General features: G+C 44.5%; 1 protein-coding gene across 2 annotated transcripts in view; it reads left to right on the top strand.

The window, feature by feature from the left end:
- SLC22A3 (solute carrier family 22 member 3) overlaps positions 1-8,239 on the top strand; it is a 30,796-nt gene extending 22,557 nt beyond the window's left edge. The window contains exons 6-11 of one of the 2 annotated variants that reach the window (XM_005443096.3): positions 1,629-1,726; positions 1,864-2,078; positions 5,193-5,301; positions 5,546-5,658; positions 7,138-7,237; positions 7,992-8,239. In XM_005443096.3, the coding sequence (XP_005443153.2) occupies positions 1,629-1,726; positions 1,864-2,078; positions 5,193-5,301; positions 5,546-5,658; positions 7,138-7,237; positions 7,992-8,049 (693 nt within the window). In that variant the 3' untranslated portion in view covers positions 8,050-8,239. The other variant, XM_027810984.2, reaches the window with a different exon arrangement.
- The last annotated feature ends 4,232 nt before the right edge of the window (positions 8,240-12,471 follow it).

Raw genomic sequence — 12,471 nt, 5'->3', positions numbered from 1 at the left:
CCAAGAGCAGTGCAGAAACCCAGCAACCTCCGCCTGCCCCACAAAGGGCTCTGGCATGCAGCAGAAGTAGCAGTGCTTTGAAGAAAACTTCTGGCTCTGGTTACAGAAGAAAAGCAAAAGGGAGTGGAAAGGACATTCAAACAAATGTGAGGTTTCTCTGTCCACTTAAGAAGTTTTGTGCCACTCAGTTACGAAGAAGTCATGTGTAAATACACCCAGCCAAATCTCACTGAAAAACATCTGTGCTACTTAGGATACAAAAAAGAAATACAGGGCGAAAGCTTTGGATTGAGCTGACGAGACCCTTGGGCCATGCCTTTGGCTTCACTCGTCTTCGCACCATGGATCTCCACGTTCTCATATGCTTCCCGGTCCTTTCACCCATGTCTTCCCACCAGCCAGGGTTGTTTCCTTTGGCTCCTGTGCCTGCGTGGGCAGCGGGTGCTGTGGTGGTAGAGAGGGATTTACTCCTCTCTCTGGTCTCTTAGTCCTTCTTTCAGGAGGAGGGCCATAACTGAGAGTCAAAGCAGCCAGGCTGCCCAAAATCCTCCCAAAAAGGATGCAGCAGGTTTTAACTCCATGTTTCCCACAGCTGCTTTGAGAACTGATGGCAATCCCAGATGCAGCTGCCTGTTCATGGGCAGTCTCATGGTTTTTCCCTGCCTAAAACCACCTCTGTCATCTCTTCCTCATCTTCCTCACCCATGAAATGAACATAGGAACAAAAGGGCTGCCACCTGGCTTGGACATCATGGTTACAAATGACCTCCATTAATGTCCCTAATCCCTTTTTGGCCCTGCTAATATTCTGGCCTCACAGTATCCTATAGCAATGAACTCCAATGCGTAAACACAGACTGTGTGAAATCTTGCCATTTTCTGTGATTGTTCAACCTTCCAGCTGATGATTTCATCAAGTGCCCCATTGTGACTGTGTTGGAGGAAGCTGTGAACAGATTTACCATACTTTGTAGGCAGTATGAGGACCATGAATTCATACTTTGCAGGATTTTTTTCTTCCAGGATAAAATCCATGTTCAGCACAGTGCTTGTGTATTTTAAGACCCTCTGAATTCCACCCATTGAATGTTTTGTAGCACGAAGTGCCTTCACAGATCTGTTCTTTCTCTCACTCCTCTTTTCTTCCTGCTGTCCAGCTGTGCCACCAGCCATGTTCCCAAGCCCATTGCTTGCTGCTCACCCCCTCTCTCCTTGCTTCCCTCAGCCCATCACTTTGCGCTTCCTGCCATGGTCCCCTCCTCTGTCACCTCTGGCAGAAGGAAGCTATGGTCCCAGTGACCCTGACGTGACAATGACCACATATTGCCTTCCAAGAAATTCCCGGTCAACAGCAAGGAAATAATTTCTCCATTCTCAGGTCAAGACTGAGGACTTTCTTTTTCATCTTTGCACAATCACCATGAAGAAAAGCCCACAGCCATGTCCAGTCACAAGCTGTGTCCTGTATCTGCACCCTGCTCGGGAGTGCAGCAAGCTGGCGGGCGCATCAGCACCTTTGCTTGCTCGCTGGACTGGAATATTGCTGAGCACTGTGTTTGCATAGAAACTCTGCCCCAGTGCCTGCCTGAGCCCCACCAGCTGACTCTGCTGCTCACTTTTCTCCTCAGATCACCGTTAGCAGTGAGGAGGTCAGCAACCCCTCCTTTCTTGACCTGGTGAGGACTCCGCGCATGAGGAGGAACACACTCATCCTGATGTATGCCTGGTGAGTGCCCACATCAGTCCAGCTTGGTACGAGGACAGTGGGTTTTGAAGAAAAATTCCCTTGTGACTTTTAGGGTTTTTCCAGCTGCCGACAGCCATTTGTTTGCCTCTCAACAACTTTTTCCCTTTGCTGTTTAGGTTCACAAGTGCCCTGATCTACCAAGGGCTTGTCATGCGCCTAGGAATTGTGGGAGGAAACCTCTACCTAGACTTCTTCATCTCAGGAGCTGTGGAGCTGCCAGCTGCTCTCCTCATTTTAGTGACAATTGATCGCATTGGCCGGCGCCTTCCCTTTGCAATAAGCAACATCGTGGCAGGAATTGCATGCCTCATTACTGCCTTCTTGCCAGAAGGTAATTCCCGTCCCAACACCAAGCTCTTTAGGTCAACGACTTCTCTCTGACACACCTTAAGCAAGGACAGCAGGCCACGCAAAACTGGAGATAAAAGCAAAAAGTGTCTGGTGATGCAAGCAGCACCGCAGTCAGGGAACAACATACCTTATTTGTTTATAGATTTCCCTGGAATATGCAATGGCTGTATCTTTGCTGAATGGTGAGCAACAGCTGGGTGTAGTCTTAGAAAAAAAAAATGTATTATGGCCCCGTACAGTTTTTGAAGGCAAATGCAAGGGAAGAGTATACAAAGATAAAGGGAAAATACATTCCCTGACGTGGAAGACACTTAGTGATGTAAGCAATAAGTGATTTAGCTGAGGAAGCTTGGCAGTCTTCCCATTTGCAAATAAAGCAATGCAAACCCCAACATGATGCAGGGGCTGTGACAGACAACATGATTATTGCCCTGCCCTCACCCTCCCAAGAATTTGGATAATGTTAAGGGGTTGGAGGAAAGATACGGCTTTTGATTAAGTCATTTTTATCTGGTTTCAAGAACAACTACAAGGTCTGATACTGCACAAATCTTCCCAGAACTTCTGCCTTTTCTTTAAATAGTTTTTCCTCCTGTGTATTTTCTTTGATCCGTGGGGAAGCATTTGGACGTGCTCGGAAGTGGATGCTACTATATCAGCATGCTTTGCCTTAGTGTAGCTGGGGACTGGACGCTGAATGGACATTAGAGAGGCTTATTCCTCCCCAGGGACGTTACTGTCAAAGTAAGGGACAGTCCTGGCCAGCCTTAGAGGTTTTAATTCCTGAAGTTATACTGTGGGGCAACTGTTCTCCTAGAGAAGAGCCACGAGAAGCTATTTCAAGAGTATGATGTCCCCATGAAAACCGGCAGGTTTGTCGTGAGTGCAAAATGAAATCCTTCAAAGAGGTGTGGTTTTCATCTCTGTCTCAGTTAAGCTGCCCTTAAGGGGACTCCTCAAAAGGCAGTTAAAATTAATACTGTATGCTTAATTAGCTTTATTGCTTTAACAGAAGCAGAAGTGATGGGGAAGGGAAAAGGAAGATCAGTTCTGTTCCTGGTGCTGGCACTGGTGGCTGTGTGATTGTGCCCTGGTATACCATGTTGTCACTTGTTTGCATTCATCATTTTGACCACTGAAACCTGTGAAGACAGACTAGGCTGTCCTGGTGGATTTTCCCCAGGTCCTCACATCTGTGTGCCTTTCAGAAGAGCCACCACACAGCCAGTGGATGCCGTCTGCCCTGTGCTCCGGTGGCAGCTCCCTTGACACAAGGCACATCAATTCAGGCACAGAGGGCCTGGTCACCATGTCACCTGCTGACTTTGATAGCATCATTTTCCACCTGTTAAAAAAGTATGACGGTCCCACTGGGACGGCAGGGACTGAGGAATGTTAATTGCCTGGAGCTAGGGCTGTTGCAGAAAGAGGAAGCGAAGAACAGCTCAGTGGAATTACTCCTGCAGGACACCTGCCTCCAGTTCCTTCATGTATTTCTGGGCACACCATCAGCTGAGCGTGGTGTAGCAGGTCTGTGGTTAGAGCAGGAGCATCATGTGGGGCTGGTATGGCCTGAGTGAGGGGAGAAAGCGGTAGCCTGGAGCCAGCAGGATGCTGCCACCAGCCTGTTTTCAGTAGTGCCAAAGTGCTGAGGGGACTCTGCCCAGGCAAGGAGACGACAGCCTGGGGATTAAGATAATTGCAGATGGGACACCTGAGGTCCAAGTCCTGCTTTCAAAAGAAGTCTGTTTATACAGATGGGAAAAGCTGCACCAGCAGCTTTGTGAGATCTCCATCCATGCTGGGGTGCTTACACAGTTTGAGTCTCCTGGCAGAGGGAGGAGGCACATGGACGTCACCCTCACCTTGGGGACTTGATGGACTGAAGGGGTGCCAAGGAGACAATGTGGATTTGTTTTGTTCTTTCCAGCCTTTTCTTTTCTTACAAGTGTTTGAAAACAGACCTTTTCAGGGCAAAGGCAGTGTCTCACAACATGAGGTGAAATTTGGTGGGGGTTTGTTTGGTTGTTTTGGAAGGGAAATAACCCCAAGTGTGACATTTTTGGCTCAGAGCAAACCGAAATGTTTTCTTGTTCTTCCTATTGAAGTTTTGAGAAAACAGTCACTGCCAGAGGCCTCTCCAGTGGCAGAGTTCCCCTTCATGCCGAGTCCAGGGTCATTATTTCACTCGCCTCCCTGTCTGCCTGGTCATGACCTAAACCATACAGGAGACTGTCCTCTCCCAAGGGCATTGCAGAAGCGCTTATTGCATTCCTCGTGATGCTCCTCCAAAGGCCACTGGCTCTCCAGAGAGGGCACTCAGACTGCTGGCATGGCTCTGCTCTGCAGTGCAGATGTGACCATTCCACCTCCTGCTGATGTATAAGGGCTTCCTACCAGTCATGTCAGGTATCAACAAACACCAGGGAGGGGAAGGGGGAGGATGGCCAGGAGTAGCATTATTAGGAGTATGTCTAATGTGCAATGGCTAGACAAATTATGAAGTGTAGTTGGCTTGCACTAGGGAGAATTATTTTAATGTAGTATCCCTGGAGGTATTTAAAAGACATGTAGATGTGGCACTTAGGGACACGGTTTAGTGGTGGACTTGGCAATGCTAGGTTTGTGGTTGGGCTTGACGATCTTAAAAGTCTTTTTCAACCTAAATCATTCTGTGGTTCTATGCACCTTTAGAGGTATCTTCTTTGTTGTCAGAAGGCTTTGGGAGGTGACCTACCAGTGTTTCTTACAGCATAACTTCCCTATAGAAATAAATACTCCTTTCCAGAGCTCAATTTGGTTATAGTCATGGAAGCTTATAACATTCGTTCTCCCATCCATGCTGTTATGCTCCACCAGCATCTTGAATCAACCATCTAGAAGTGATTTCTGATTCTCCAAAGCAGCCTTGCATGATTCTGGAAAGCAATAATTGCCAGTATAGATTGATATCTACAGCAGTGGCCTTTCAGTCTGATTTTCACTGATCCAGTGTTTCTGTGATGTAGCTTCTGCTGACAGGGCCTGGGGCTCTCAGAAATGCTCTGCTGGTGCACCAAAACATGCTTCACTGGGGTTTCTTTTGAATGAACAGATATTCCATGGCTCAAAACGACAGTTGCCACACTGGGAAGACTGGGCATCACAATGGCTTTTGAAATCGTCTATCTTGTGAACACTGAATTGTACCCTACAACACTCAGGTACATCAAAAGCTCCCAGGCATCTTTCACCTTTTCCCTCTCCTTTTCCCCATTCCCTATTTCAACGTTGTTTAGTAAAACTTGGTTTTGTCCAGAATTACTTAACCGAATAGCCACTGCTCAATGTGGATGGCATATACTGATGAGATAATTTTGGAGCTAAGTCTACATTCTGCTCCTCAAACTGCTGGTTCATCAATTTGGCAGCACCTCTTAAATATCTGGCACTATTTTTCTTTTGCAGAAACTTTGGTGTCTCCCTGTGCTCAAGTTTGTGTGACCTAGGTGGGATCATAGCCCCATTCCTGCTTTTCCGGTTAGCAGCCATTTGGTTGGAGCTACCTCTAATTATTTTCAGTAAGATTTGATCTAAAATATACTGTTGGTTTAAATATCCTTCTCCTAATAGGGCTTTTCTTTTGGAGCAACAGTGTACTGTGTGGCCTCGTCTACCCCTCAGAGCAGCCCCTCTCAACCTTCATGCCCAGAGCTGAATGGCAAAGGGGTGAAATGTGGGTGATTTCATGGCACGCGAAGAGCTCAAGTCTGCTTGGGTAACTTGGTTGAAGAAGCATAAAAGAAACTATGTGAGGTGCTTTAAGACTGAGAAACCTTACAGCTAAATTCTATAATTGCAGAGAAGTAAGCTTAGTCTCCCAAGAGTAGAGGTTAATGTCCTTTAAAAAATACTTGGTTTAGGTTTTTTGGTAGTTAACAGTTATGACTATGGATGTTGTATTAACCATAACTTTGTATTCCTGTTGAACTCTTTTCCTCAGTTGCGTTTTGGAAAAAATGAGCCCTGCAGAGTAATTCTGTGGGGAAAAAAAAAATTATTTCCAACAAAGAAATGGGATTCTGTGGCTAAACCAGACTTCCAGGAGATACATATTACTGAGAGAAAAGCAAAAGGGGTAGGGCAGAATAAGGAAATTTGTGCTATGACAACTTCAGCTGAAAACAAAATGGAAAGACAAAAGACATTTTAAAAGATTACCATTATTCCAAGACATATATATATATCTCTATAAGTATGGTGTTCACATTATTTAATTCTAAAATTCTGCTGCTGCTGAAGGACATATGAATTCCCCTTGTGAGTACACAGCTACAAAATCAGAGAGGATCAGAGAGGACTGTCAACAGTCAGGCAACATTCTAGCTTTTGCTCCAGCCCTTCTATTTTGTACTTCTTACAGTATTTAATAGATATTATATATAATAAATATATAATATATAATTAATTATTAAAATTAATTAGTTATTAATATTGCATTATTATTTCTATGCAGGAAATTATTCTAAAATAACCACTCATGATGAACTATTTCAGACTGGCTCTGTAGATACAGAAAATGCTCTTTCCCAAGGATGAATTTTTATTCTGAATCACATAATCTGCTTTGGCCATGGATACACAAAGATGGTATTTCAGGAAAATCTCAATGGTCTCAAGAAACACAGATGCATCTACATGATCCAGCCCCTTGAACGAAAGCAGATTTATTTTATGTGAGAAACACCATCCTGTTTCCAGTGCAGTTTGTATGCACTTGCCCATGTGAACTTGCCTCAGGTTTTTTACTTCTAAGATCTCCTTTTTGGGGCAATTCAGGCTGCAAATGAACTGCTAGCCCTCAAGTTTTTTTGTAATAGGTTAAATTGATGTAGCATAAAGGTGCTTGATAAGAGTAGGGTAATCACAAGTAGCTGTTTTACTTCAAAAATCTCACTTCTACCTTTATCTAAATAAACTGTCCTCAGTGGATAAGCCCTGCAAATAAGAAAATGAACAATTTTCTTGTCACTTTCATAACTCTTCAATGTCTATTGCAGGTATTCTTGCAGTTGTCTGTGGGCTCCTGGTCTTGCTTTTACCAGAGACAAAAGGCATCTCTTTACCAGAGACAGTGGAGGATGTGGAACAGCTTTCAAGGTATGATATGTATTTTATTGCTTCTACTTGGGTGGGGTTTCCTGGGGGCTTTCTCCTCCAACTTTATCAACTGTCATAAATTATTGATGTTTTCCAAGTGTCAAAGTAAATTCCCTAGTCAGGTTGATATTATGAGCAGGTAGTATTTTCCTCAGTAGAAATGTGAACTTTTCAGTACCACTAAGGCAGATTGTTAAAAAGAAGTGTGGAGATAGAATCTGTACTTTTCTCATAAAGACATGAAGTCGTCCTATGCACCTCTAGAAGCAGAATGTAATAGAATGCCAGGGAGATATTGCAAAGTATAGCCTGCAACTCTGCTCAAAAAAACCAGGCATTACTTAAATCAAAGCATCCTGTGAGGAAGGGCCCTTCATCATGGGAGCACTCTCACCATTTGTGAAGTTATTGAAAAATCACACACAAGGTGAATTTATAGCTGAAAAGTTGTAGGTGCCCAGCTTTCCCACCCCTGGCACACACAAGCCAGACTCTTCACTGCACTGCAGGTGTGCACGGAACAGTTACACCTTGGCTAAATTTCTTGAGGAGCTAGCACTATACATTAATGTTTCGAGCATTGTATGGATATGACATGAACAACTTTTGCCTGTTTCAATGTACAAACTAAAGAAAGAGGAATATTCCTATGCAGAAGGTAAATGTTACAGTACTGCAGCTTGGACTACAACTTGGACTACATCCTTTCTTGTTTCTTTCACCCTTATACCCCTCTCCCCTTCTGTTTCTTCAGCCATTTTGGTATATGTGGCAAGAAACGGAAACACCGGGACACCAACTCTTATATTTGACCTGTGAAGGACAGCACTGAACAAAGAACTGTGTTCCCATACTGGGAATTTGTTCTTTACATGCCACCACTTCAAAATTTGCTGCAAAGGATGGATTAAACTCCATGTTCTTCTTCTAAGCACAAGGACGTTTAAAATAAGCAGTGTATTTTTCTATAAATATGGAATAAATTCTTTTTTTTTTTTTTTTTTCTGAGTGTGCTGTTTGAAGGATGGGAGCACTCTGTGGTTTTTGGTAGACAACAGAACAACTTTAAAAAGATGCACTATCCAGCTCAGTGAGCTTTTATTTATTTCTTTATCTGAGCCATTTGTTTATTTCTATTATTAGCATATACCTTTGGGTGGTTTGAAACAGTACTGTTTGTTTAAGATTTGGATGACTTTGAGGAAGAAAGAATTAGTATTTCAACCTATTCTCTTTTGCCTCTGGAGAATCTGGACAAATAGGTCTGATGGCTCAGAAAGGAGAGTGCTGATCAGGGCAGCTCTTTCTCTGGTTGGGAGGGATGGGAATCAGAGGCATGCATCAGGAGACCCTTGCCCTGGTCTGATCCTCCCTCCCAGTGAGCCCCTGCCACAAAACCCCCGCTTCCCCCCTGTTCAGGGGCTTTCTGAAGTGTGGAGCAGCCCACCTCCTCTCCTTCCCAGGGCTTTATCCCAGTCTGTCACATCCTACACTCAGGGCATTAGCTCTGCAGGGCAGGTTGTCCTGCTGCCCATTACTGCCTCCCCTCAGACACAGCTGGGGCTCATGTGACACCCTATTGTCCTGTCCCCTGGCCAGAGACCCCCATATCTCCAAGGGAAGGGCTTCTGCCTGCTCTCCCCTGTTGGCTGCTTTTCCAACCCACTTTTTCAAGAGCATGCTGATTTTTCCCCTTCTAAAACAAGCCCTCTGCCCATCCCTGCAAACCAAATTCCCTCACCCTGGCCACTGCCAAGGTTACCTGCCATTTCTGTCTTCTGTCCATTATTATTTGTCATCTTTCCGTCATGGAAATAAATTATTTGGGTTGTTGTCAGGGATGTCAACTGCCTTGGGAAGATGGGCAGGGGTGAGATGAGCTTTGGTTATGAAGGAAAGCGTTAACTGGTCCTGGTTGTTTGAAAATGAAATGTAGCAGAATAGCTTGAATCTGTGGCTCTGCAAGCAGACAGCAGGGACAGCCTGCCCTCCCTGTGAGCTGTATGACCTTCTTCATCAAGCACTGGGTCCTGGCCACTGACAGGTAAACAATACACTCCTTACAGTGAAGGACTTGAAAAGGTGTTCAGAAGGTATGTTCTATTACCAACAAAGAATTAAAAAAAAAAAAAAAGACAGACAATGAGGTCTTGTAAAGGGCCTTATAAGCTCAGAAAATAACATATTTGGCACAAGCAAACGTAGGACTGAGTTTTGAAGTGCTACGAGTAGTGCTAACAAATAAGTAGTGCTGACATTCCAGCCAGTGCAGCTGAATGACTGCTGCTCCAGTCTCACCATCTTAGAAGCAGATGTAGGCAGGTGCCTGCAGAGGGGGATTTCCTATAATGAGGAGTATGCTATGCATTTCAACAGTTCCCAGCTCTCCCTGCCTTTTCCCAGCAACTGCCTATATCACCAGCCCTGCTGGAGGAAAGCAGGACCTTCAGTGATAATCTCGGTCTAACGTTTGTGTACTTGGAGCTGTTGGCGATAAAGGGCTGTCTTTCAAGGCTGTTTCTAACTTCTTCTGAGGCACAGTTAAAGGTCAACGGGCTGCTTAGCAAAAGTCAGCAGTGATTGAAAGATATGAAACCAAATTAGTATCTCAATAATATATCTGGCTAATTGGCAATATTTGGAAGACAACCCCAAACTGGATCTACTGCTGCAGGGAGAAAACTTAACCCTACACCAATGCGGTCTTCTACAGATCTCTGAAGATGGCACCCCATGCCTGGCTGGCAGAGACCAGCCCTGACCTGGAAGCCGTGGGCTTGCAGTGGCCAAGTGCCACGGCTCAGAGCAGGGGGGGAGTGCAGGCGCCTGGCCACAGAATCAGCCCTGCCTTCCTCACAGCCAGCCAGCCCACCGCAGGCACTGCCTTTGGAGAGCCAGGGCGAGGCCGTCGGGTGCAATGCTGTATAAGCTGAGCCTCCCTCTTCCTTTTAATGTTTTTCCTTTGTGAATTTAATTTTTTTTTAAATTGGTGTCTTAAACACTACAGAAGTCTGAAAAGGACTGTAGAGATCATTTAAAGCTGTGACTTTCCAAAGAAATGTCAGTATTATTTGCCAGCTGCTGCTGTTTGTGGACAGCTAAAACGTGCTGAGAAGTGAAAGACATGAACACTTGCTTCTGGCCTTTCAGACTGCTTTGTTTTGCATAGCATCATGTGTTGCTCAGAAGAGAATATAAATGAAATATTTCAATATGTAAAATGGCTAGGAGAAGAAGTGTCAGAAGTTTGGATGTATTTATTTTACAAAAATTCATTTTGTAAAGGACAGCTGGAAAAAGCCTGGGTATGTTTTGACTTCTAACATGATAGTACTTAACACCTTCAGGTAGAGTTTGTATTTGGTAACGGCTCCTGTGCTAACTCTTACCCCTGACAGGGGGATTTTGTAAGACAGAAAATCCTCCCATCCCCGTGAGACTTTGGGTTACCTCATGAAGGTGATGTGGGTAGTAACTTGTATGACCAGCTGTTCGGTGACAGTGGGGTTACACCACTGTGAGTGAGAGAGGACAAATGAGGTGGTGGAAGCAAAGGCAGAGCTTCAGCGAAGGAGAACCCTTTTTGGGGAGAAACCAGCTGCACGGAGGTACACACATGTGGTCAGGCAGAGCTCTAGACAGGTTGTTCGTTTAAAAAAAGTTATTCTGAATTCATATGTGCCTTCAAACCACTTAACTCATTGAGTCTTATAGGAAAATCCTGCAAACTTCTCAGGAGGCAAAGCAGTGTTCTCTTAAACTGCATGAGCTGACACTAGAAAGACTGTTGTGACTCAGATCATTCAATGAGAGGCACCTCAAGGAGGGACCAAACACTGTCAGCTATAGTTGTCTTGCATGTGTTATACTTCAAAGGCTCAGTGAGAGATGTGACATGCGTGGCAGACAAAGGATCACCTTAGTGTCACTAAAGGCACACAATCAACATGACCACAGAAACCCAGCAGCTGTGATCTTCTGCCAGCAAAGAAGTTCCTGAGACCAACAAACGGGTGAATGTGCTACTTCGACCAAATGTGCTGCTGCCACTGAATTTAGTGGGTTACTTCATCTAGTCTGTGTGAATGGTTAGTGATGTGGCAATTTTTATTGCTGCTGACACTCTTGCCAAAGGAAAAGATTACAATTTACACACTTGAAAGGGTTATGAGGTGGGACTTTTGTAGCTGCTCAGGCTTTCCCAGGCATTTTTAGCCAGTTTGGCATGGACATCTGAGATAGGTTTGTCTGTCTATAAGCCAGGTATTAACTATGCCCACAAAAGTTCACATCTGAAGAGCTTAACCAATCAAAGACGTAGCTACAACAAAGAATTTCTGTTGTCAGGGAAGTGTTGTGCGAATTTCTTGGCCGGCTTAATGGTCAAAATTAATAGATACGGAAAATACGCAGGATGGTATTTGTGCTCAGTGATTCCTTCTGACCAGAGAGGTGAGTGGGGAATGCTTTATCAGAGATGTTCCTGCTCAGGAAGGCAATGTTCCAAGACCAATGCTTCTCCCAGAATCAGACTCCAGTTGCGGAAGCTGCAAAAATTGCCCTGCCACCTGACTCTGTTTTATAGCTCTCATCTCCCTTTAAGTCTATGGGAGAAAGCAAAAAACTCCTAGGATGCAACCATCCCTTTTGTACATACATGCATACAAAAAATAAAAAGACAATCTAAATTAAGTGACACACAGCTTGGCATGCCTGGGAGTGCACCGACAAGGCAAATCCCACCCCAGGGAGTGGCTGTGTTACTTGGAGTACAGTCAGCACCCCCTGGGGGTGCAGGAAGGATGACATGCAGAGCTGAGGATCCCCAGACATGTGTGGGGTGCTCTCTGGCTGATATGCAAGGGGTGCAGAATGAGAGCAGGGGTTCATAGTCAGCAAGTGTTTAACTTTGGCAAGTGTGCGCCAAGCTGTCCTTGGAAAACATTCCTAAAGGTCTAAGCTTTCGCTTCCTATAACCACAGGCATGTGTACATCATTTTCTTTTAAAGAAAAATGTACACTTAAAGGTTATATAGTGAGATAAAGTTAGACAGTGAAACAAATGGACAACTGAATTTTATAATGCATTAAATGCATTGTCATTACTTGCTGTAATGATTGACAGTTATCCATCTTCACTATGGACTAACTTTAGGTTGAGGCTATGTTGTATTCACTTTTTTATATCTCTGATGCAACATTTGTACTTTTGCTGACACACAGATTTCCATGTC

Source organism: Falco cherrug, chromosome 6 (assembly GCF_023634085.1).
Source record: "Falco cherrug isolate bFalChe1 chromosome 6, bFalChe1.pri, whole genome shotgun sequence".
Lineage (NCBI taxonomy): Eukaryota > Metazoa > Chordata > Aves > Falconiformes > Falconidae > Falco > Falco cherrug.
The sequence above is the reverse complement of the archived record's forward strand: the minus strand, read 5'-3'. Positions and strand labels throughout refer to the sequence as shown.